Source organism: Canis lupus, chromosome 34, assembly GCF_003254725.2.
Source record: "Canis lupus dingo isolate Sandy chromosome 34, ASM325472v2, whole genome shotgun sequence".
Classification (NCBI taxonomy): Eukaryota; Metazoa; Chordata; class Mammalia; order Carnivora; family Canidae; genus Canis; species Canis lupus.
In genome coordinates this window covers 37,130,812-37,157,102 of record NC_064276.1, presented here as the reverse complement: position 1 = coordinate 37,157,102, position 26,291 = coordinate 37,130,812, and the positions used below count along the sequence as shown (strand labels likewise).

The following is a 26,291-nucleotide window of genomic DNA, read 5'->3' as shown; positions in this document are numbered from 1 at the left end:
TATTTCAACAAGTAGACATGCAGCAGATATGACTGGCCAGAGCAGATGTGTGCAAACAGGCTTTTCTTTTTTTACCTATACATATTCATCTTTGGTCTGTTCAGAGCCAATAATATATTCTATCCCATTCCAAGGGACTCAGTCTCATTTAGTGATTTCTAAAATTTAGGTCTTTCTTCAGTAACTATGTAATCAAATTCACCAGCTCCCCTCCCCTTTCCATGGGATTTTTTTCTCCCTCTGGTCTGGTTTCAAATTTCATGGAGCTCAAGCATACCCAGTGTCTAAAGAGGTCAGTGGGCATGTGAGGAAAGATTCTTTTTTTCAAAGTCTGGTGCAGGCTGGTACAGCTGCTGATTACATGGCTAATGCCACTTGACTCTGTTGGTGAGCAGGACCAAATGGGCTCATTTATGTGACACATTAGGTGACCCAAGGACACCTATATGAATTCTCCATGCTATATTTTGGTGTAGATGCTTCCTAATGTGTACACCAACCATCTCCACCACATAAGTTGGTCCTGGAACCTAGAGCCATTCTCTCAGATTCCCTTTCCCTGCCAGGATGCTGGCGTGAACCCAGTCACCTTTTAGGTCTTAATCTAGAACCCTCCTTTACTCCATGAAGACTGGAAGTAGTCATAGCCCCCTCTCCAGCTTTCTATATTAGGCTGCCATGTCTCTTCTTTATGCTCCAGAATCCCAAGAACCTCAGGACAGAAGAAGATCAACAGTGGAGATGGATGGTTTGTTCACCTATTCATTTATTCATCGAACATTTATTGGGTACCTCTATTCCAGACACTATTCTAGGGAGTGCTAGAACATACTTGTTCCTAAGAAAGGATCTGACTTTAGTAATTCATATTTCAGGGTGAATATTGGACTATGTTTTTTTCATTCTTCTGGAGAATATTTTCTATTAAAACCTAAGCTCAAGTGGTGGAATGGAAAGCTGACTAATTAAAAGAATGATGGAGGAGAAAACAGACAAAGGAGCAGTTTGGAAACAGAAATCCTTGCCACTGAAGGTGGCAGAGACTAGCTAGTTGTTTACCAAGCTATTTTTTCCTCTCATGTATGCAACTAAAATACATTTCCAGCCTCTCTTGTGACTCAGTAATGGCCAATAGAAGGTGAGCAGAAATAATCCATGCCACTTCCAGACCTGGCCCATAAAACCTTACATGCAGAACTCTCTTTCTATGGCCACTGCAGATAGGACCGTAGAACTGAAAGAGCCAGAGACAAAAGAAGCTTGCATTCCCTGAATGACCATATGGAAGGCCCCACCAAATACCCACATGAGCAAAAACCAAAATTCTCGTGCTTGAAAATCACTGAGATTTGGATTTGGAGGTCTTTTGTTTTGGGTGCTTTTGTTGTTGTTAAACCAGGTAACTTTGCTCTCATGCACTGCCCTACATCATACACAAGTAGGCAGCTTCTCACTCCATCTGCAATGCACACAATCAATTCATGTGAACTCGATGACTAAACAAACACTCCTTCATGTGCAATCAGCTCCACCCTCAGAAACACTCAGAGTTTATACACATTCTTTTCTACTTCACACTCCTTCATCCTTCTCCGGACAACTACAGGTGAATGCTTTCATACACACATGTTGGTATCCACCCACAGAAAGATAACATTTCAGGAGACCCACTGACAGACACACAGAGATAGAGACATAATTGTGAAGTTTTCATTGCAGCAAGAGAAATTGAGGCCATAAGTAAGAATTTCTAAATTATAGAGGTCATCTAAATAAACAGTCAGCAGATGAAGGTCATAAAATCCATATCTTGAAGGTCTTGGATGAGGAGTTACCCCTCTATGTTGTGCTGGATAAGTAGGTATTGTCATTAAAACTTGGAGACTGACACACTTAATTCCCCCAGCAGGGGCTGGCAGACAAACCTCCCACTCAGAAAGTCTGCCCAACTCCAGGTCACCTTCGTCAAGCCTAGACAGTATTGAGTTCATTACTCCTTGGTCATGTGACAGTGCAGTGAGCCCAGCAATAGCTGGCAGAGGTGGTGGTAATGAGCAAGAGTTTTCACAATACAGATTTCCCAGGCACTGTATTTTTCTCTAGCTCACCCCCAATTCAACAGTCACCCGTGTCAGGTATTTCCACACAAAAAACAGATGGAAAAGGGAAAGTTATAAAAATAAATCAATTTTGAAATGCATGTGGGTATAAATATATTTAATCTTTTTACTGAATAGGCCAACTAAATTAGTGATTTATTATGAGAAAAACCCACTTTACCCTCAGTGGCAGGCACTAGAACCATATTGCCCTTATAACGTCTACAAGTCTGATGAGAGAAGGTTAAAATTCAAATCTGCCTTTTGGGACAATCAGGCTTATACATCCTCAGGAACTTACCATGCATCCTTTGTTATTTGGGGAATACGGTAAGACCCACCAAAATCTTAAAGCCATACTATAATAGAGCTGTATTGCACTATGTTTCACAGAGAAAAAAAGTACTGAATTTTTAGCCATGTAGCTATCCATTTTTCTTATTTAAGGAAAAATTTGGTTTGATTCATGCAGAGTAGTCAGGGTATATAAAACAAATAATAATTCATCAGCCCCAGAATGATTATGTTTTCATTTATAAAGATTTTGCTTGAGATTTTTATTCATATATTCCAGCAAAATAATGCAATTTTGTATAGTTCTTATTCTTGCATGGTTGTATTTTAATAATAATAAAGTAATACAATAAGCATATCCTGTCTCCTCTTGATGAAAATATCAAGATTTATTTGCTAAATAAATAAATATTCAGTAATGGATCTATGCTTAGTAATGTTTAATAGAAAAGTTTTCTGGATCAGATATCAATTACTTTAACACTTAGGTGGATAGAGTCATATTTTGTCTTTCCAATGCAATTTAACTCCCAGGAGTAAATATGTATGTTCAGAGGAATAATATACTGTTTTAAAATGGGCCTTTAAGAATTGCTTTTTACTGAAATTTATAACCCTGTTCTTGTTCAGTCATCATTTACCAGTAAGGATAATACATCCTTATGCTTTCTAAAACATGAAGTTAAAAATTCCTCATTTTATTCTTTCTTCTTTAAAATGTAATTTTATCATGATCATGAGTTTTCAAGATCAGACTATTTTCCTCTTTGTAACTCACTTTCTCAAATGGAAAAGGTTATAGAATTAAAGAGACTGTATCCCCAATATTATTATGAAAGTGTTATGGCCAGGTTGGTTATAAAGGCGATAAATCATCTTCTATTTGTACCACAGAATTCTTGTTAGAAACAGAGAATCATTCCCAAAGTACAGAACTCCCTCATACATAGAGCTGAAGTCTCTCTTCTTAAAATGTGAAAACGTTGGTCTCTCCAATGGGAAGTGTGGTTTTCTGGCACTGTCCTATCTTCTCAACAAGCAGTTTATTTGCCCTTTGCAGTAGCAGGTTACAGGTCTATTTGCCTCTGGTCTCCATCATCTACTCTTACCTCCCGTGATTGCATTTCTCCTGGACCTCTCTGGAACTTTAATGCATCCTGCTTAGTGTGTTTTCTTATGGGATCTGACTGAAGACAGATGGAGTGGCATTTAAAGAAATATCATTTAATAAAACCCAAAATAAGTGGCAGTAATGTAAATTTTTACTGCAGCCTCTCAAGAAAAAACAACGGGTTGGGGCAAGATGGAGCTTTACAATGGGATACATGGCAGGAAGTAGGTATTATAGGTTCTTTATCCATAATGCTCAGCCAAACCTTGTGATACACACACACACACACACACATACACGTGCACACGAATATGACAACCTCTCTCCAAGTGCCCTTTCCCAATCTAAGCCCTCCAAATATTCTCCCTAAATTTATGCTCTCATAAATAGATTAGGTCCTTTCCAGCGTTAACTATAGGACTACTGTGAATGAGATAGCTGATCCTGTTTAACAACTATATAAAATTTTAAAAACACACTTTGTGCATTAATCTCATTTATGGCTTTATCACCCATCTCTTTTCCTCTTGCTCTATTTTCTTCAAACATTCTTTTACACTTTTTCTTATGTCATATGTATTTATGTAAGGCAAGTCATTACACTTCCTAGTGGGATATAAACAAGTAGATTACCAATTCAGATTTTCAGAAAAATTAAGGTTTTCAGATTATGTAAGGCTTTTGTTATGCATTCTTGGTTAACTATCCAAGAGATACTTTCTATATGATGTAGAATCTAACCAAAACTGAAAAGTAATAATTATGATAAAGATCAAGAAAACTTGTGCTAATATACATTCAAGTTTAATTATTGGTAATAACTTCATAATAATGTTATCATAAAAATGGCATCACCAAGATGTATTCAATTTTTCTATCTTTGTACTAGCTGTGAAAATTAATTCCTAATCCTCAAACTGTTGGGATGTCTTGATAAGATATTCTTCCCAGATAGTCAACTTGAAGAATTTATAACTGCCTTGCCTCTCAACTATAATATTTTAAGGATTCCATAGAATTTGTACATATACTGAACTACTAGCTAAATCCCTATAACAGAAATCTTTGGTTAAATCCCTGTAACAGAAATCTTTGGTTTCAAGTGGTAGGAGTCACAGCTCAAACTGACTTTAGTAGATTTAAGTTTTAAAAGGGTAGGGGGAGACATGGAATACATTGACTTATATTGTTGAAAGATCCACAGGCGGCACTGCCTTTAAATGCAGCTTACTCCAACAGCTCACTCACTACTCTGTTCTCTGCAGTCAGCTTCATTCTCCAGTTCTGCCTGGTGTTCCACTACACATACCATCCCTTCAAGTGCTAGGATCTTGGGTAATAGCAAAATGCTCAAAGATCATTACAGATTTCAAATCACACTGTCCTGAAGAACAGTGAGTGCCTCTTCCACACAGTCCCTGGGACTCACTCTTTCTTATTGGCCTAAATTGCCCTTATGCTTATGATTGAACCGAAACTGAGGTCAAGGTAATGCCATGGATTGATTGGTCTATGTCAGTTAGGTCTTACTTTTAGAGCAAGTAGAGATTGAGAAATTCTCTGAGGGGAAAAAAAGAGGTGAGAAGGAAATATATAGGTAGCTAACCAACCAATGTCCATTCTAATCTTCATATAATGCAAAAATATAGCTAGGGCATCTGGGCCACTCAGTTGAGTGTGTCTGACTCTCGATTTCAGCTCAGGTCATGATTTCAGGATCCTGAGATCCACCCCATGTCAGGCTCTGTGCTCAGTAGGGAGTCTTCTTGGGATTCTCTTGATTCTCTCTCTCTCTCTCTCTTTCCCTCTCCCCCTTTGCCCCTCCCCTGTTTGCTCTCTCTCTCAAATAAAGAAATAAATCTTTAGAAATATAGCAATTTACAGGAATTATAACAATATTGTATTATTTCTTTGATTGTAAGTCTAATACATATTGAAGGGAATATCAGTATCTTTAATGTATGTATTGTCTCAGGTCTACTTTGGTGGGGATGGAATTGAGGAACTGTCCCAGAATAAATACAACACATCACATTAAACGTAAAACTTTGGATTTAACATGATTTCCAAATGAAGTGGAAATGGACTATGCATAAAAGTCCTGCAGAATTATTTGTTTTTCAAAGTTTACATATGGGTTATGAGAAGACACTTTAGAATTCAAAGATTGTTTTTAGAGAAGTAGACCAGCAGCCTGAAGTGAAAATTAAGAATCTTAGGAATGGAAACCAATTTTTTCCACTTGCATCTAGAACTCTGAAATTATAATGAAGGTCAAAGAGAAAAATATGGCTCATTATACAAAGATTCATTATACATAGAGCTTTCTCACACATCAAATGCAAAAATAAAAATATGCTATGTTTTTAAAGTAGAAACTTTTATTATTTATGGGGGGCAATAATGATAACTTCCTGCAAAGTTGCTGCCTTTTGCTATTTTCTTGCTGATGTGAATTTGTGGATAACTTCCAAGATAGAAGTATTGGCATTAAAAGGAGTACAAGATAAAACTCAGAAAATGGTTGGGAAAGAACTAATGACAAAGTGTTGGCATTACGAAGGTATTGCAGAAGCTAAACTCTGAGACTGATCAGTAAAAAGAAGTCATATAAAACTGACATGGTCCCATCTCATACTGAGCAATTGGGACCTTTAGAAATGAGATTTTGCTCTAACCCAAAATGTCAGAACATTCTGTTATGGACAAAGGGCAGAGAAATGACACAGACACCAGAAAAGAGAAAAGGAAATGAAACTTTGAGAAAGGTGATAATAGGACACTAACAGATCTGCATACTTCTAAAAGAGTTTTTAAATTTCTTGTGCTTTTTCTTTTTAAAAAATTTTGCTTTGAAGAGTTCATTCATAACCTGTTGGCTGTGCTTATGATGAGGCATCTAACAGAAAACGCTGATCCTGATGACCTCTAATCTTTGTACTTAACTTCCAGAGAGTTTAAATTTTATTTTACGGATATTTAACTTCCTAACACTTAAAGCTATCCCTCATCTACAGAGATGAGTCTGCTGATCTACAATCAATAGTTCATGTTTGAGCAGATGCTTTTCTTGTTTTGCCAACAGTTATCACTAAGTCGGACTCCTCCCTCTATTAACCCAATCTTCTTTTGTGACTATGAGTTTGTATTTCTCTGAGAACAAGCTGCAGCAAATGTACAACCCAAATATGAAACTAATTTTTTCCATCCAGGCAAAGCTGCTCTATTCATTTGAGCATTTACTCCACTGAATTATTTAATACTGATTATTTTATTTCCCTTACTCTTCATAAGTTGAACAGAACCACTTAAGGTTTAGGTAAAGTAAAGAACAAAGTCTGTGTGATATTTTTTCTAAGCTTAGGGACAAAGAAATAAATCATATCTCAGAGACTCTGAACATTTTATTCGTTCTTTTTGAAGTTCTTTTTCTGAAAAAGATTTTTGAAGTTTTTTTTTTTTTTTTTTTTTTTTTTTTTTCCTGAGCATTACAAATTCAGGACTTGGAAGAGTTTGTTTTTAGATTCAAATGTTGAAGAGCACCTACTACATGCTTGGGGAATGAACATAACTTGAAGATGTCATCCTCAAGAGTACTAAAACTCGTTGGGAAGATAAGACATAACCCCATGAAATCTTGGGAAATTCACCCTGGAGTGAATGGTATAGACTTCTTCAAGAGTTTAAAGGGGGAATATTGAAATATTCAGGAAACCTTTCATGGACAAGATGGGACTTAAATTACATACATCTGGAAGGATAGTCATTGACTGAATAAAGGGGAAAAGGAGAATATATAGGTGTTTCTCAGTGGAAAGAACTTTGTGAACAAAGAAAATTTCAGAAGCAGGATAAACCTGGGCTGGTATACGTTAGTGAAATCAGCAGAGTTGATGATAAAGGTTTATAGTGAGAAAAACATAGGAAATAGGTACAGATTGTGAGACAGATGCACAAAACTGAGAGCCCTGAATACCAGGAAAGAAGTCACTGAAGTTCCTGAGGAAGGGATGTGACAACCACAAAGGCGATATTCCAAAAATGTTCATTGGGTGCTGATGTGGCATAAAATGATAATATTATGGCATGAAATGACACTGGTGGTAGTGAGGCTAGTTGGGAAACTCTTTCTGTAACTCAGATGTTAAGTGATCAGAAATTTGACCAGGGTGGTAGGAATGGTTACGCTAAGAAAGGAGTTCATATGGGGATCCCTGGGTGGCGCAACGGTTTGGCGCCTGCCTTTGGCCCAGGGCGCGATCCTGGATTCCCGGGATCGAGTCCCACGTAGGGCTCCCGGCATGGAGCCTGCTTCTCTCTCTGCCTGTGTCTCTGCCTCTCTCTCTCTCTCTCTGTGTGACTATCATAAATTAAAAAAAAAATTTAAAAAAAAGAAAGGAGTACATATGAGATGTATTACAATGGGTATATTTAGTCGTTTTTGAGACTCAAATTTCAGGGAATGAGAGGAAAGAAAAGTCAACAATGGCTTCCAGATTTTAAGCCCAAATAATTGGGTGAATAGTGGCTATCCTTATAACACATTGGTGAAAAGGAGGGAAGTGGGAAGTTGTGTGGAGACTATAAAAATCACTTCTGATGAATAATGAATACATTTGATGCATTGTGGTAATTGCTGTAACGAGGAGCCAATAGCAATGTCCCAGGAGGCATTCAGAAATGCTAACTTTGAATTTGGTGAAGATTTTCAGATCAGGCTATATTTGATCTTTAATCTTTTGGTTAGGAGTAATAGCTAAAGCCACAAAAATAGAGAACTCCCCCTTCCCAACCAAGAGTATATGTATGAAGAACCAATCGGTGAGCCAGGGACAGCTTGGAAGACCACTGAATGAGAAGGCGGAGGAGCAAGGGAGAAAGAGGAAGCAGGAGGTGTTTGTGTATGTGTAGGAGAGAGGGGGAAACAGAGACAGATAGAGATAGAGAGGAAGAAAGAAAAGACTGTCACTGAACTCCAGGGAGTAACTTGGAGGAGGAGGAAGAGGAGGAGAACAAGAGCAGAAGGTCAAACGGCATGAATGACTGGAAGACCTGAAGACTGGTCAGGCCCAGCCTTCTGTGGGGCAGTAAAAGGTTCTTGATAAAGGGCAAACTTTATCCTCCTTTGCTGAGGTTAGACATCTTTTAGAAAGAACTGAAAGATTATGCCCCTGCAAGAAACTCAGTCTGCATCATCTATCTTTGATACTCATTTTTTAAAGCATCCGCTGCCCCAATGTTAAGAATTTGGAACTATGTCATACCTGCAAACTGATTTTTGTAAATAATAAATTTGGTCACGGTCATCTGAATTTCATCGCTAACTCTGGAAAGTTGTAAAAGAGCACATGAAGGTATTTATTTCTTCTCAGTTCTTCTGGCATGACAGAACCAAAGAAGACATTTTTAATCAATTCAACTTTCCTACCAAAGAACAATACAATCTGGTTAACTTTCATATCCATCAGGGGCACAGGGCTTTTCGGACGTAGGTAGAGGTTTATGAGCATAAAATTGAGAACAATTAGCACTCAAATTAATGTTACATGAGACTCAACATCTGGTAAGTGTGTCGTCATTTTGGGTCATAGACCACCTGCCAGGGTAAATGTTCATACAGCTGCAATTTACTCTGCATACAAATGGAATAAGAATACTTTAAAAAATATTTTTTTCTAAACTTAACAGTATGAATGTAGGAGCCTCTCACGTTCTAAAACTTCGACTAGAAGTTGATAAACTGATCGAACATAGAAGATGAAACATATAGGATTGAAAGGAACAGAAGATACTTGTATTCTCACAAGCACGTTTATAATCCATTAGCTGTAGTGCTAGCATTAGTTTCACTAGTCAGTCGAACCACTGCCACTATTAATACCAGTCTCTTCTTGATCCATCAAATATTTAAGAACAAGAAGATGTCAACCCCTCAAAGTCCTCATGTTATTTATAAAATCGAGCTCTCAAACATCCGGCTGCTTCTAGCAATAGAGCTGCACAGAAGATGACAAATCTAAAGATGTCCCCTGCACACCCGCTATAAACACCAGCCCACGGACAGCATAGTCCAGTCGCTTCTGAACATCAGCACTCTGGGGCCTCCTGTCACTTCGGTGTAGGCTTTAAAGTTTTAAAGGTGTCCTGCCAGGAGCCCTCTCTATGCAAACAAGTTTCAGCCCAGGATCCAGAAGCTTCTATGTCTAAATACCCTCTGGGTTTGTGCGGAGGTCAGAGCAGCCATAAAACCTACGCACACCTGTTTGGGGGGCCTCTGGCCATCCAGGAGTACCCAAGAAGCCAAGAACATTCCCATAGCACAGCCCCCAACATCATCCCCAGCATGGCCCGCAGGCCCTCTGGCCTCTAAGTCAGGAAGCAAAACCAGATTGAAGAGCAAACCATAGTCAGGGATCACATACTTCCTGTCCTCCATCTCCGGAGTATGCTAATTCCTGAAAATTCTGACACTTTATAAATGCTGGCATCTTACAGAGTGCTAATGACCATGATCAAAAGAAATGTGATGACCGTATGTCAGGAGGGTGAGCTGCGTCCTTTTGATTTCTACTTAGTTGCCTTTTCACATGATCTGGTTATTGGCAACTTCAGCAAAACTGGCGAGCTCTTCCCTTACTGTGTAGAGCAAGACAGTATTAGGTTGGAAACAGAGGATGCATCCGTGTTCATCCGCTACAGATTTCAAAAGCAAAGAACCTGCGGCATTGAAATGCAGAAATCACATTTTTACCCTGTTTATAGAAATGAGACATCCTTTAACAAAGAAGCAGTTCATAATTCAAACACCATCTACAGAGGTATGTTGAATCTGTGCATAAGGCACACCAAAGTCATCTATTAGTTCCGAGATTCTTACGTCCTTATTGTGCTTTTTTTAGACATGCCAGGAAATGCTCTATCTAGAATCGTGTCTGTTAAAACCATCTCTTTACTGGCTTAGCCATGCTTCTGGAACACGTTTCCCATTAATTTTCAGAGTGATGATTACTATCATGGCTAAATTGCTATGGGGATGGCTTTGGGAGTTAACTTTTGATGTCTAGCTGCCTGACTTTCGATTCTGACCTCTCCAGCCATGTTTTCCATGTGTGATCTTAGGCAAGTTTGCAACCTCTTCCTGGAGCTTCTGTTGTGCCATCTGTAAGGTGGGCATAATAATATGCTCTGTCCTGCATGGTTGTTGAGTGAAAAAGGTAACTCCAAAAAAGTGTACGGCACAGAAGTGCTGCAGATAAATGCTAGCCCTCAATAATATCAAGGGATTGCCTGATCTTGAGTCACCAAAGAAAAACTAAAGCGTGCCTGATACATTGTGTTCTGTGTATTTAAAAGATATTTTGTGCTATTTTAATTTTTCAATAGTAAGCATACGTTAACTCTCTGCTTGACAAGCACACCCTATTTACTTAACCAAAATGTGCCAAAGAACTTTGAAAAATTGTTGTTCTGGGAAGGGTTTAAGGTGGCTACTGCATGTGAGGTGATGAGGTACCATCATGGGAGTGGGTGGTCTGTGCTCCAGGCTCCAAACAAACAGCTCTACTTGTATCAACTTTAAATATTGGGCTTCTTAGTAAAATTTGGTTTGAACAAAGGGTTCTGCAGCTAAAAACAGGAATAGAGGATGCCAGAGAGGGTGGATAAAAACACTCATGGTTTACTACATTTTTTTAAGATTGATTTATTTATTTGAGATAGAGCAAGAGCATGCAAGTGGGGGAGGAGTGGGAGGCATAGGGAGTGGGAGAAAGAATCCCAAGCAGACTCTGAGCTGAGTTTAAAGCCCAACAAGGGGCTCAATCCCAACAGCCTGAGATCATGACCTGGACTGAAATCAGGAGTCCACCACTTAACTGACTGTGCCACCCAGGCGCCCCTGTGTCTATTATCTTTTAAAGACACATTACAGATAAATAATGAGGGCTATATCTGAATCATTACCATTTAAGTTCTGATTCTACATTAAAAATTGACCTTTAACTAAATCATAATTCAAGAATATTTGGAATTTCATCTTTTTCCCTTTCTGGCAGTGTTAAGTAGGGAGAGCTCATTAAACCCTCTGTTCATCATCCTTCATTTGTGAAGTCTATCACAATTAACCAAAGTGCTATTACTCAGAATGGAAATGAATTAAGTGAATCTGGCCACCCAGACCCCATGGCTGATGTTTGTCCCTATCCCAGAAGTAGTCAAGAGCCAAGCAGGCCTGAAGCAGAGTACAGTGGTTAGGTCCATGGTCTCTGGAGTCAGATTGCCTGGTGTGAATCCTGCTTTGTCCACTTACAGGCTGTGTTGTTGTGTAAGTCGCCTCCCATCTGTGTTACCTCAACTTCCTATTCACAAAATGGAGACAACAGCAGCAATTTTGTAAAGCTATCATGAGAATTTAAAAAGATCTTGCACAGGGCGCCTGGGTGGCTCAGTCACTTAAGCCTCTGACTCATGATTTTGGCCCAGGTCATGATCTCAGGGTCGTGGGATCAAACCCCACCTACAGCTCTGAGCTGAGAGCCAAATCTACTTGTACCTCTCCCTCTGTCCCTCCCCCTGCTCATTCATTCTCTCTCTCTCCCTCCTGCTATCTCTAAAATAAGCAAATGAATAAAATCTTTTAAAAGAGAGAGAGAGAATCTACACAACCTACTTAGAACAAGGGAAGGTAGAAAATAAGAACTCAGTAAATATTAGCTCTCATGGTCTTTAAGTATATGAGTTTGTTTTACAACCATTTTCACGACATTTGAATTATTTCCAAGTCTAATTGCAAAAGTCAGTACATTTGTCACTTCGGATTTTCTTCAACTATAGGAGGGATGGTAACTAAATTAGCCTTAATATTTTAATTCTCACATGGTAATTGTTCTCTTTCCTTTCATATAACATTATTTCTTTAAATCTTAAACTATGAACAGAAAAATCAAATTCTCTTGAAAAGAGCACACAGAGGGTACCTGGGTGGCTCAGTCAGTTAAACCTCTTCCTTTGGCTCAGGTCATGATCCCGGGGTCCTGGATTAAGCCCTGCATCAGGCTCCCTGCTCTATGGGTAGAGGCTGCTTCACCCTCACCCACTCCCTCTGCTTGTGCTCCGTCTCTCCCGTCTCTCTCTGTCAAATAAACAAACAAATACATAAATCCTAAAAAACAAAAGAGCACACAAAACTATTAAGCCTGCAAGCCAATTCCTAATTTTCTATTATTTTGAATATGGGGAAAGAGATGTGTGTAATCCAACCATATTTTACTGCTATGCTCTGTGTATGTGTATATTTTAAGAAAAGTAGAAATAATGAAGTGTGATTTCGATAGATCATCTATTTGACATTTTGATGCATATACTTCTACTTTGTACCTTTAACATTTATATTTATCATGTCTTCCAACTGCAATTCCTGAAATTTAGGAGTAAAAAATACCCTTTGTTACCAAAGTCTTTAGTTCATTTTCTGTGTATTTCAGATCTTCAAGGACTCCACATATTGCCTCAGACAGTTGACTGGTCATCTTTTCCTCCTCAACAATATCTCTTGACTCTTGGGTTCAAAAACAAAGAAGATGGGAAATTTTTGGAAAAACTATCAAGTAGGAAGATCCCTACATTTACAGGTAAATCACCTGGACTTATTATTATCCTTCAATGCTGTTAAAAGGCAGGAATTCATCACAAGACCTAGCATATAGTAGGGCTAGGCCCCCCAAAATTGCTTTTCAGGTTGTAATTAACTCCTTCCAATCTTCTTCGTGGGTTAGTTTGCAATATCTTGGACTCGGGTTCCCCCAAGACCAACGCAGTTCTAGTGTCCACCTCCCTCACTCCAACCCTCTCACCCCAACCTGGCGATCTCCAATACCTAAGCAAAGGGCACTTAAAGAATACAAGTTTTTGCCATCATCAGTTAACAAATTAGAAGAAAATTATCCAAAATACTTATGTGAAATCAAAAATATAGCCAATGACAGCACTAAATCACTTGGATCATCTGCTGTTATATTGATATTTGTTCCACTCTTTGCTTATGTAATTAACCAAGAGCTTCGGTCTCCTTAAGAGTTATTACAGTTAAATGGCATTCAATTATTCTGTTGAAACTTCCCAAAATCAAGAAAATATTCACATGGAGCCGAAGTCTCAGATTTGTGGGCAAAATTCACGACCGGGTTGAATTTATTCCTTCAGCTCTACCCACATAATTAAGGATTTGTGTTTTGTCTGGCACTTTATCCTCTGAGGCTTATCTCAACTTCAAGCTACATTCAAAGTCAATGGGATCTGCACACTTGAATAATACCTGGGAGGAACAAGACAACAATCAGACACATTTATGACAACATTTTTTCACAAGTCAGGAAAAACATACTCTGCAGAGAGAGATGAATTGTTATAGGCTGTCTCTTAGATCTCTCAATCAGGAAACACAACAAAATGAATAAATGATAGTCTCTAAAGGGCAATGTCTCCTCTGCCTTTCTCCTCATAGATCTTTCATTGTTATGCATGTGGTCTAGGGATGGTGCTGGTTTCTACACTAAAGATTTCATATCTGTTAACATTGAGATACCTGTTTATAGCTTGCTAAAGAAAGCATTTTGAAATGGAAGTCTGGAAAAAGTAGTATAAAAGTTTATTGTTACAATTTTTAGAACATAAAACTCCCTTCAGTCTGCTGACCAAAGAAGACACAGTGAGACACATGGAGACAATGGGGAAGCGAATCTTGCCAATATTGGATTTTATTAGAAGCACCCAATTGAATGTAGGTATATGAGTCTTTTATATCTGTCCAATGCACAAATATTAGACAATTCCAGAAGTATGGAAAGTTTATGGTAGAGAAATTGCAAGTACTGGAGGATTTTAGAAGCATTCGTGGTGAATCTCATTTGCAAAACCAGGCGAAGTTTAGCTAATGATTTCTTTTTCATACTTTAAAACATATTGCAATGCTACACTTTGCAATTTCCAGCATTTAGTAGGCTAGTAGCTCTTTAAAGGGCCTTTTCTTTGTGCCTTCCTGATATCTAATTTAAGTTTCCAGGGCATTTCTTATTTCAAATCGATAACAAAATTTTAGTAAACACAGTGTTTCCCTATTTCATATAGTGGGCTATTATACATAACTGTATTGTTACCTACACAAGAATTTGGAGTTTTCAAGCTAGTGCCTCTACACCACACTGATAAATTAGATGCTCCTCTAAGCATTGGCAATTGATCTTTGTATATCCTTAGGGTAAGTTATCTAATCCCTTTTTCAGATCCAGGGAAAATACACCCTTTCTACTTTTCAGTGTTGAAAAGTCCAAAATAAGACCTGAATTGTGCTGTGCTGTTTTACAAAATTTAAGCCATTATACTGAAAGTACATAAGGGGAACTTCTCATTAACAAGCTATAAAGGCTGCAGATTTCCCCTTTTTAAAATATTTTTCAAAAAAGATATGTAAGCTGAAAATTTTGAAGAATTTTCTTTTTGTGGCTTTCGTATTACATCATTGATTTGATGTTCTTACCTTACAAGGGGAACCAAGGGGGTCGTCCCAAACAGCTACTTAGCATCTGTTCAGCAGTTTATCTGCTCAATAACATTATTCAGCATTTTAGAAAAGCTATAAAACCCCTAATCTACTTGCATGATTTGTAATTCTATGTGCTACAAATACAAAAGCACATTTTTACCGATTTTCCTACCACATAGCTCCCCCTCCATAACTGTGTTCCACTCAATGATCTCCCCTATATTCCTGTTATGAAGAAATCCACCTCCATTTTCTCACAGTTCTAGAGGCTTGAGGTCCAAGATCATGGTGCCAGCACGGTCAGGTTCTGAAGGCATTCTTCCTGATGTGCCATCAGTCACTTTCTCTCACATAGCAGAGGGCAAGCTCTCTGATGTCTCTTCATATCAGGGCATCAATCCCATCATGAGGCCTCCACCCTCCTGACCTTGTCTAATCCCAAAGGCCCCATCACCATACCATCCCACTGAGGGTTAGCGCTTCAATCTATGAATTTGGGGTGGACACGAACATTCAGTTTACAGCAACCTCATTGGCTCTACTACAATCTTTAGGTCCCATTCTCCAATTTACCCTCTATCATAACCTCCATCTCCAACCTCCCCATGTTGACTAGAGATCCACATGTATCATCCTTGTCGTCATCAGACCCTTGCAAGTAGTAGAATCTTTGATAACACGAACCATCACCATAGAGCATTATTTTACCTCTGGTTCCTGGTTAGCCTAGCAGAACCAGGGAACTGGAAGTTGTGGAAGTGGTTTGTCTGTGCCCTGGCTCTTTGGGGCCATACCTGCCATGCCTTGTTACTTGCCAGGGCACTGACCACATTACCTCTTGCCACCTTATATCTCAGTGTGTTGGGTATGCAGGTTGAGCCTACCCAGGTGTCATGTACATTTGAAATGTTCTTAATTCATTCTCTTTTCATCTTTCAAAGGGCATTCTAGTCACTTAGAAATTGGTATGTACGTGTATCTTTATGTGTCTGTAAAGGAGATTTAAAAACCATAACTAAGATTCTTGGCATCTAATTAATAACTCAGTCTTCTTCAAAATGAGTCAGTACCACTTTGCTAAGTGCAAGGAATTTTATCAACATTTCTATGTTAGCTTCTATGGGAAATAGAAGATTTTGGAAGATTATCTCAAAGAGCTTAATGGAACCGAAGCAAGTGAGCCAGGAGGTCCCCAGGGACCACAAGTGTATCCAAATACTGGCCTCTAGGTTTTTTATTATATGCCCAACCACAGCTTCATAAAGCAGGACTGAATAAAATTGGCTGCAAAGGTAACCTAGCTTAATGAAGCAAGTAATGAGTTGGTGAGTAGAAATTATTCCTATATGGTACCATTAACTGTGACCCAAGAAGCACTCAACAGTGTTTTTAAGATTCCCTGAAGTGTGTTTTTTCTTGTCACATAGCAAACGTGGTCCACTTGAATGTTTAGGTATTGCATTGTTCTTATTACTGGTTACCTCACTTGTGACCCCTACAGACGAAGACTTTTGTCCATGGTTGTGCTCTGTGTAACTCTAAGGCAAGTCATTTAACCTCCGAACTATGTTTTTTCTCATTTATTAAATAAGCTGATAACTGCCAGGCCCACTTCACAGAGTTGTCGTGAGGTCCAAAGAACATGATCCATGTTGAAGCACTTTGTCAAAAATTTACAAATTCAGAAGTTTTATTTCTTTATATTGGTTTTAGATTGCTTTGACAAAAAGACGGTTTTATAGACATTTTTTTCTTGATACAAGTGTGTACTCTGAAATTATATATTCTTCTAAAATGAAGATTATACAAGTATTCTATGGATTTCTAATTTTTTTTCCTTAGATCACTAATGTGCTCAGATCTTCTCACTAAGGCAGGATTAGAGGTGTCCTCTCCAGCCATAGGGTAGGTCTACTAAGCACAGTAGGCCTTCCCAGGGAACATGAATTTTCACCTCTTGCCATGAGATGGTAGAAGGAGACAAGGGCATCCATGGTATGAGGGAGGTTTCTGTGTGTCAGGCAGTGATTGTCCTTCCACTTTGATCCCAGGTTCTTTATCTTGATAGACCCCTTTCCTAGGCATACAACAATAACAAGAATGATTCTGACACAGTAAGAGCTACCACCTAAAATATTCTATCAACCTTCCTACCTGGTGGCTTCTAATCCCACTGAACATCAATCCCATTCAACCAGTAGCTCTGCTCTAATGGTATTTTTTCTTCTCTGGATCCTTGTTCTAATTATTTCATGTGCTACCGGATGCCGCTGTGCTTTTCCATTCATTAACTTTATTGGCTGCTGTCAGTTTCAAACCTTATGTACTGTGCTTCCTGGGCTAAATGTTAAAGAGTTAAAATAATAAAATCTCTTGCCATGCATGAAGCCTTCTTCACGGGCTGACTTGCCAAAAAATGACCTAACCATGTTTTTAATACCTCATTAATTTTACTTTTAATTTCCTCTAAGTGAAGCATAAAAAATGTTTACATATACACATTTGAAATGAACGGTAATAGGCGTTTTTCTATCCCTTTTTTGGCAATTAATGTTTCTATATATATGTCAAATGGAAATATATTCCAAATATTGGGGCTCTGCTTTCTGGTGGTGGTACATAGTGCCACTCATTTGCCAAACATTGAACCATACCTGCTATTAAATCTGGTCAATTCTCTGACTGAAGCTTTCATTTGAGCTTGCTATTTACCTAACCTTCATTGTACCTGTGTGAGGTTTTAGCTTCAATCCTGGCCATTATATTACACTCTCTCCAGCAGCTAAGGACCCCCTTGATCACTCCTGAAGTCTCAGAGGGAGCGCTACTTCTCCTTTAGATTTAGCCCTCGGTAACATTAGAAGGTTAAGCTAATTCCTTCATGTTTCATTATCTTCTTAAAGCAACAGCATTAAAACAGTTCTCTTGGCGTTAGATATCAGTTTGTAGTTTCTTTTTCCTTTGTCCCTCGAAAGCCCCCATCTTGTATAGGTAAAATATTAATCTATAGTTTCCTGAGAACCAAAACTGCATTGGCTTTGGGGAGAGGAGGAGGGGAGCTTACTATTAGCAGTCATCTATGTTCTGTCCCTAGAATCTGATTTGTATGGAGCACTTCCTGTTTTGTTATACATCCAACAATCAAGCTAACAAAGCACCACTGCCTTCCACTATTTTTATTTTCCTGATGTTTTGGAAAATTACACTGATAGATTATGTTCCCGAGCAGACTGCTGTTGTTTCTGCTCTTTGGAGTTGAGTCACTACACCACTTTCCTACAACGAGCCCCATTGTTTATTTTAAAGAAGAACAAAGAAAGCAATTTTTCTTCAGAAAGAAAACGGTTTCTCCTGCAACTTGCTTTCCTTTATTTGACAGTGTCCCATTGTTTAGCTGCATGTTTAAACTAAATGGCTAAGCTAGCTATTTTGTCAAGTCAGAGACGGGATCTCAAATCCACAATTTGCAATCATGGCTCCTATAGGTTTATAGGTTTTCAGATAAATGATTAATCAGAAAGAACAAATTAGTAGGGATAGAGGGACATTAGTCAAGTGGCATAGATAGGTGTTAGGAAGACATACAGCAGGTACAATGGAATGGTGCTCAACCTTCCTGTACTGCCAAAATTCTAGAGAAATGCCGACTTCTAGAGGTCAGTGTCTATCAAAATACGAGTATGACATTTCAGAAGGAACTGGTTTGCAAATTCAAGTTGAAATTCAGATGTTCTTTAATAATACTAGTTTCTAAAAATTTTTCTCTTTAGAAGAGGTTCTGTTTGAAGGAGAAAAAAATCACATCTGCCTTCTCTAATGTCTGGGAAGAAAAATCTGTTTTAGAAGCATACACAAACTAAAATAGTCCTTGTTCAGATACTAGGCTTTAAGATGGTGCTTTGTTCAACTCCCATTGGAGATATTTGAAAAATGGCAGGGGGCACCTAGCTAAAATTCATGTTTCTAGGGCCACATATCAAGAGATACATGAGTTTCCAAGTAAGACCCAGGAAACCTCATGATTTTGATGGAGGTGGTCCAGGAGCAACCCTGTCATAAAGGAACACTGGTCATCCAGACATCCAGACTTTCTCTTCCGAGCACCAGGATGCAGAATGCAATTGCCCAATTAAATCCTCCTGTGACTTCCCACTTCTTATCACCCTACAAACACAGCAGAAACCCAAAGCTTTTCTAATAACCCTTAGATATCCTTTATGCCCCCTTTTCTTAATATAAGTGAGAATTTTATGATAAACTTTATTTCTCCTATCAGGCACTACCATTTGTATTAAAATTTTTAGGGAAGGTAACGTCTCCCCTTTTATGGCTGGCAGTAGCAAACACATAGGTGGGCCACCTTATTAAAAATATGCCCCATTTTAAGAAAGCCCCAAATACCATGGCAGGTGGTGGTCCCTATAAATGTGCACAATAGCCTATTTCAAGATGGATTGTATCAGTTGTTGAGATGGTCCGGGGAGCCAGAATAAAGTGCAATGACACCACAAGGAGGGGAACCAGAGCCCAAGGCCATCCAGTGAGAACTGAAGATAAAAGCAGAGCTGGAGATTTAACGAAAGCCATTGAGGTAGACAGGATTCAACTTGCACAACATTTTTCAAGGTTCAACTTGCATAACAAATATTCTTTTATAGAAACAAGATAGTAGGCAACTCTTAGCTCCTACGATGCTTTGGTGACATAAAGTCCCCCTCTCTAAACGAGCACAGTTTTGTGGTGTCCCCGTGGAAGAATGGAAGGCATGTTCAATGTCAGCCCCCTCTTTTCCCCTCAGCCTAGGCTCCTTATCTGGGGTCACCTGCAAATCCTTCTGAACAGTCTTGCAAAGCCTTCTCTTTTGTATTCATTCACCTGTTTGAAGGGAGGGTACAGACGATTTTCTAAAATAATGGAAAGAAATATTTATTTGTTCTAGGTACCCATTGCTTCAAAGGATGTAAATGTATTACAATACTCCCTGCCTTCCGTCCCCAGGGAGAGGTCTATTTCTGTAATTTTTGTTCTAAAACACTTCCTTTTACTGGGAGACTAGGGGAGTTTCCACGGGTGCTCAGGTGTGATGGAGAAGTTGCAATATGCCAGCCTCCTCAGCCAGCTGCAGAGAGTAAAGGAGCAGTCCCAGGTGATCAATCAAGCAATGGCAGAGCTAGCAACCATTCCGTATCTACAGGACGTCAGTCAACAGGAGGCAGAATTGGTAAGTGTTCTTTGTTTAGGGCTTTCACAGGCCCTGGGCTAACAGAAGAGTGATATGTTCTGAAAAGAAAAAAATTGCGAGAATCAATGTAGTCTGAGGGCAAACTGCCCAACCCTCCTGAGGCATTTTAATAAAGAAACTGGAAAATGTAGAAAGAGGTTTCTTTTATTGGCTCTCATCGACTAGCTTCCGTTTTTATAGCAAGAACTTTGTGATGTGTAAAAACATGGAGAAGGGCTGATTATTCATATCGTGGATCAGGCTTTTTGTTTTAAATAAAGTGTAATTATAATAAATTATTTCTTAAACTCCGAGATATGTTAATATGTAATTTTCTTGTAAGGGAAAGTAAGAGGACAAGAATAATTGCTATATAAAAACCAACCCTACAAAATAGTCTTTATAGTTTTCTTATTCACTTCTAGTGTCATGTGTATGTTGGCAGTGCCAACACACACGCATATACTGGTACTTTTTTTCTTTTTAAAGGTTTATTTATTTGAGAGAGAGAGAGAGCACAAGCAGGACTAGGGGCAGAAGGAGAGGGAGAGAGAGAATCCTCAAGCAGCCTCCCCTCGGAGCATAGAGCCTGACGGGGTGCTCTATTGCAGGACCCTGAGATCTTGACCTGAGCCAAAATCAAGAGTCGGATGCTTTACCGGCTGAGCCACCGAGCGCCCCACACTGATACATTTAGATAAAACAGTTGTTTCACAGGAGGGGAAAACATAGTCAAATATGACTTTTTTAAACTAAATTAACCAATTAACTCAGAAAACACAGAGCTAGTCAAAAAATTAGTTGATGGTGGGATGCCTGGGTGGCTCAGTGGTTGAGCATCTGCCTTTGGGTCAGGGCTTGATCCCGGGCTCCCCGCATGGAGCCTGCTTCTCCCTCTGCCCCCCGCCCCCGCCTCTCCCTCTCTCTCTCTCTCTCTCTCTCTCTCTCTCTCTCTCTCTCGACTCTCATGAGTAAATAAATAAAATAATTAAAATAAAATAATAAAAAATTAGTTGAAGGAATATCTCAGAAACAATCTTCAAACAGATGTGTATAGCATAAGCATAATTAATATTAGAAATGATGGCTCCTCATTTGTAAAACTCTTGCTAACCAGGGTGGGGGCCATTTGAGGAAAGGTAAAATTTACTGTGTATGGAGATGCTAATGTGTTGTAGGGACGGGCTCTTTACTTTGAGGTTTTAATTGAAGGTAGTGAAAACTAATTATAGACCTGAATTGAATTCCCGTAGCAAGGATGAGAACAGCCCAAACTGATCACCTGTAATTTTCAGATAACTAAAGCAACCCTCCCTCTTTGAGCTCTTAAAGTTGTAACAAATTAATCCATCAAGACACGAACTGCCAACATTTATAATGTTCATCTGACCCTGTAAAAGGGTATTAAATAAATACTGATATTCAAAGTAAGTATATAAAATGGTCTGAGTAGCCCCCTAATAAAACTATACGTACTAAAAAAAAACTGTGGAGTGAAACAAAGTCTATTAATCAAGGAATTACTAAGTCAAAACTGGCAATAATACTTTCTAAACCGTTATGGTTGTGTGCAGCGGAACACCTTCTAAAAGGCTAAGTGTTTATCCTACCACTCATAAGACACTCAGGAGTGCGGTAAGTATGGAGTTTCCAAAGTGCATATTATAGCCAATTTTAGATGATTAATGCTCCTCTGAGATAAGAGGAAGCAAAGAAAATGTTAATTTAAGAAGCTGGCACAGTGTTGATCCTGTCTTCCTGAAAAGCACATTGAAGATTTAAATGAAAAATACAGGGGAGTTTCCTGCACTTAGGTTTTCTTAACCACATATCTGTAGCTTTTTCCTTTTTTTTCTGTAAATACTTATATTTCTAAATATAGACAAAGAGCATCAAACTAGCATCACTGACATCTCTTACTCACATGTTAGTGCAATATCCCCCTCTCTGAAACCTTGGAAAACAGGATTTCATGGGATATTTTCATAATTTACATGCCTACTAAAAAAATGATGTATATGGATATATATGTATAGGCCAAATATTTAAAAATCATGTATCTTGCAAGATCTCATCACCTTAGGTAACAGATTTTACTTTGCAACTTCCAAGCATAGGTTAACCTAGAAAATAAATCCTAGTAATATCTTTTATGGTGCTACATAAACAGGGACTGCTCAACAGAAGAGTTTTGAGTGACTCAACTCTCTTCCCTCCTGCTTAAGCTCTGAAATATCTCAAGTAGAGCGAGATTATCTAAGAGTTCATACTCTGATGCCACAGTGAACTGAACTGGCATTTGTTCTTTTTTAAAGAACTTTCTTTTTTAGCTTTGAATGTCACATGGCTTGATGCAGCTTCATTACTTCGCAGCCACACATGCAGCATGTGTATAGGTCTGTTTTAAATTGGAATATGGCAGTTTTGGGCAAAGGGTGGAATCTTCTAAACTTGTCTTTGAAAAAGGCAACTTGGTTATTTTGAAATTTTAGAAAACAAAAGAATAGTAAAAGAACTTAAATGAGCTACATCCTTTAAACGGCAATGAAACAGTGCAATTTTAGTATTGTCCTCGGGTGAGCTTTTGCACGATGCCTTAGAATTATGATACATTAGCCTCAGGAGAAAATACTAAAATGTGCTCATGTACTACATGCCATTTCCTGAGAGAATTAACTACTGCCTTCATTCTTTACAATCCAAATCTGTTTTTTTTTTTTTTTTACAAAACATCAACACTTACTACATTAAAATCTATATGTTTCCTACAAATTTTCAAGAAGACTCTTCTTTGTTACAATATTTTATATCTGCAATAATACTTGGTAATGACTGAAGCAAAGACGAGGTGGCAGTGTTCATTGTCGGAAAGATGAGTAATAAAATCATCAGCGTACAAATGATTTTTTAATTAGGTTTTAATCTGTGTATTTAGAGAAGTTATTTCTGTGTGAATTCCACACTGATAATTTTTATCTTGGTGCCACAGCTGCAGTCACTAATGGCAGATGCCATGGACACCCTTGAAGGAAGAAGAAACGATAAAGAACGTGTGTGGAATACAATCCAAAAGGTAAAACTTTCAGCTAAAAGAAAAAGATATATTATTCTCAAAGAAAATGTCCATCTTGGGTCAAATCTGTTTGGAAGATGAAAAGAAAGCTCTCCAGGTTGTTTTACTGTTTGTTTTCTTTTTTAAATAAATGCAGCTATCTCCCTAGAAGTGTAACCAAAATCAAAATGGATTTATATAATGTTTCCTCTGGTCTCCTTCTCCAAAAGATTATAGTCATATGCTCTCATCAGTCTTCTTATGTTCATTTTCATATTCTATTTTCATTATCTGCTTCTTCATTATTGGTTATAGATTCTTGTAAAGCTCCTTTATTTGTATTTTAGGGCCCCCCTCCCAAGCACTTGCCCCACTTGAGGAATAATGGCTATATTTCAGGGAACTACAAAGAAACTAGCACATGGATGTTTTGGGTGAAGAAGTAACATACCAGTTGTTAGAAGTAGGAGAACATCCCTTGGTTGACTACCTGAGTTAAATAAAACAAGCAAAGGAGATGCACCTCGCACTGGGTACTCAGAAGACTCATGTGATGCTACAGAGCTCTCTGACAACGTAGGAGGGAAACATGTTGAGTCTCCAGGCCAGTAAAGTTAATAAATTCTAGTCAATCTACTCCCCATTCAGTGTCCTCCAATCACTGTTAAGAACCCATAAAGGGAGGACTGCTGTCCAATATGAGAAGAGCAAACCAAAGAAGTCATCAGTTTAAGAGGTAACAATCAGAGAGAAAATGAGTGGGAACTATCAGAGAGGGAGACAGAACATGAGAGACTCCTAACTCTGGGAAATGAACAACGGGTGGTAGAAAGGGAGGTGAGCGGGGGGATGGGGTGACTGGGTGACAGGCATGGAGGGGGGCACTTGACAGGATGAGCACTGGGTGTTATGCTATATGTTGGGTAAATTGAACTCCAATTAAAAATATATCAAAAAAAAAAAAAGAGGTAAAAATCAGCCATGATGGATTCTAGTGCATCTGAGGAAATGGCTGTCTTCTATAATCAGTTCAGAGGCTCTACGGTAGATGAATAGAACAGAAATTAACTGAACTCAGCAAATATTTGTTGAATATCTACTGTGCTGAAAAGAACACTGGGTGTTCAGGACATTGTGCTGGACAATACAAACACAGCCCCTGCCTGTACAGGCCTTACCATCAAGGAAAGAAGACAAGGATACAGCTACAAGTTTACTGAATATTATGGTGAGAAACTAGACATGCAATAATCTATAGAAACAAATGGAATATAATCTGGTCTGGGAGGTCAGAAGAGCCATCTCTAAGGAGTACCTGGGTGGCTCAGTAGGTTAAGCATCTACCTTTGACTCAGGTCATCATCCCAGGATCCTGGGATTGAGCCCAGTAGTAGGCTACTCAGCAGGGTAGCCTTTGCCCCCCCCCCCCAATCACGCTTGTGTGCACGCTCTCTCTCAAATAAATAAATAATCTTAAAATAAAAAAAGTTAAAGCCATCTCTGAGAAAGTGATATTAATACAATTCAAGGATATGTAGTAGTTATCCAGGTAAAAACAGATTTCTGCAAAGAGGGAAGCATTTGTGCCAAGAGTGCAAAGGAAGCACAGCAAATTAAAAAACTGATAAAGGGGGGAAAAACTAATAAAGGAGCAAGGAACATATTTTAAAATAAAGTGCAGAAGCAGAAGGCAAATCACACAGAGACTTATAAATTATGTTAAGGATTTGGAATGTTTCAGAAAGTATTTATCTGGAAAATATTCTCAATACATCTCTAGGGCGACAGTGGGAGAACAGATTGAGGAGCTACGGAAACGTGGGGAGGTCAGTTATAAGGCGGTGGCTTGATTATGGTGGTGGGTGTACAGATGGAAAGAAGCAGACAAATAGAAGGAATGTGCAGGAAGCCAAACCTACAGGCCTTGTTCACTGATTGCTTAAGAGAATTTAGAGAACAGAAGTTAGAATGACGCCCAGACACTGGGCTTGAGTCACTGCACAGGGATGGGGAGAGGTTGGCTGGTGCCATTCTCTAAGGAAGAACACACTTCAAAAGTGTAGCTTTGCACTGAGAATATAAACTCAGAGTCCAGGCAGGAGACAGAAACCGCTCCAGATATTTGGAAGGGAATTTAATATAAAGAATGGTCGAAGCTATGACACTGTTAAGTAGATAACTGAAAAAGCAAAGGAGAACGATAATTTAGCACAGAAGGAGCAGTTAAAGGCAGCAGCTACCACCCATTAGAGCTGGGAAATCAGAGGAGAGACTGGAGAGAGACTGGAATTACTAAAACCTAGAAACCTGAAGCAGGGACCCTTCTGTGGACCAAAACTCAGGCCTTGCACCAAGAAGCACTATTATCTCCGAGCTTGGAGGAGGAACCCTAAAGGTGAGATTCAGACTTCTGAAGAGGGGGTATTTACTCACTGGAGCCGAAGGGAGGGAGGGAGGGAGGGAGGGAGGCAGGAGCGGGGAAGGAATTGTAATGGAGGTAACTGCAACTTTTGGAAAAACGAGATTCAATCGCTGCTACAGAAAAGAGCATGACTTTCTGGAGCAAAGAAGCCTTGCTGAAGAGATGCTCACGGGAAGCCCAAGCAGACAGGAAGCAGCAAGTCCCTCCTTTCTGCTTTGGCATTGCGATGCTCCTCTAACACCTCCTATTGACAGAGACCAACAGCTAGCAAAACAGAAGTGGGATCTGCAGAGTTCCAGGCCCCAGCATCTCAGAGCTGATCCTAGAAGGGTGGGTCTGGAGTTAAGGGACTATAGGCTAATAACTGGCACAAAAGGGCATTGAACTTAGGGTGCTGGCAAGACATCCAAGGGGAAGCACAGGCGGCTGCAGTTCTAGATAAAAGACTGAATAGAGAGAGATGTCTTAGTTGATGGTGAACTGGTATTAATTGAAATCATTTGAGAAGGTGAGATAGCCGAGAAAGAGCATCGAATAAGATGCAAAGAGAGCC

At 39.0% G+C, this 26,291-nt stretch overlaps 1 protein-coding gene across 11 annotated transcripts in view; it reads left to right on the top strand.

Moving 5' to 3' along the window:
- The window catches only part of SPATA16 (spermatogenesis associated 16), a 236,455-nt gene that overhangs the window by 164,927 nt on the left and 45,237 nt on the right, over nucleotides 1–26,291 (top strand). For all 11 annotated transcript variants that reach the window (XM_025425617.3, XM_025425616.3, XM_025425615.3 and 8 more), the window contains exons 7-10: nucleotides 12,987–13,133; nucleotides 14,169–14,281; nucleotides 20,100–20,264; nucleotides 23,254–23,337. In XM_025425617.3, the coding sequence (XP_025281402.1) occupies nucleotides 12,987–13,133; nucleotides 14,169–14,281; nucleotides 20,100–20,264; nucleotides 23,254–23,337 (509 nt within the window). The remainder of the gene's footprint in view (nucleotides 1–12,986; nucleotides 13,134–14,168; nucleotides 14,282–20,099; nucleotides 20,265–23,253; nucleotides 23,338–26,291) is intronic.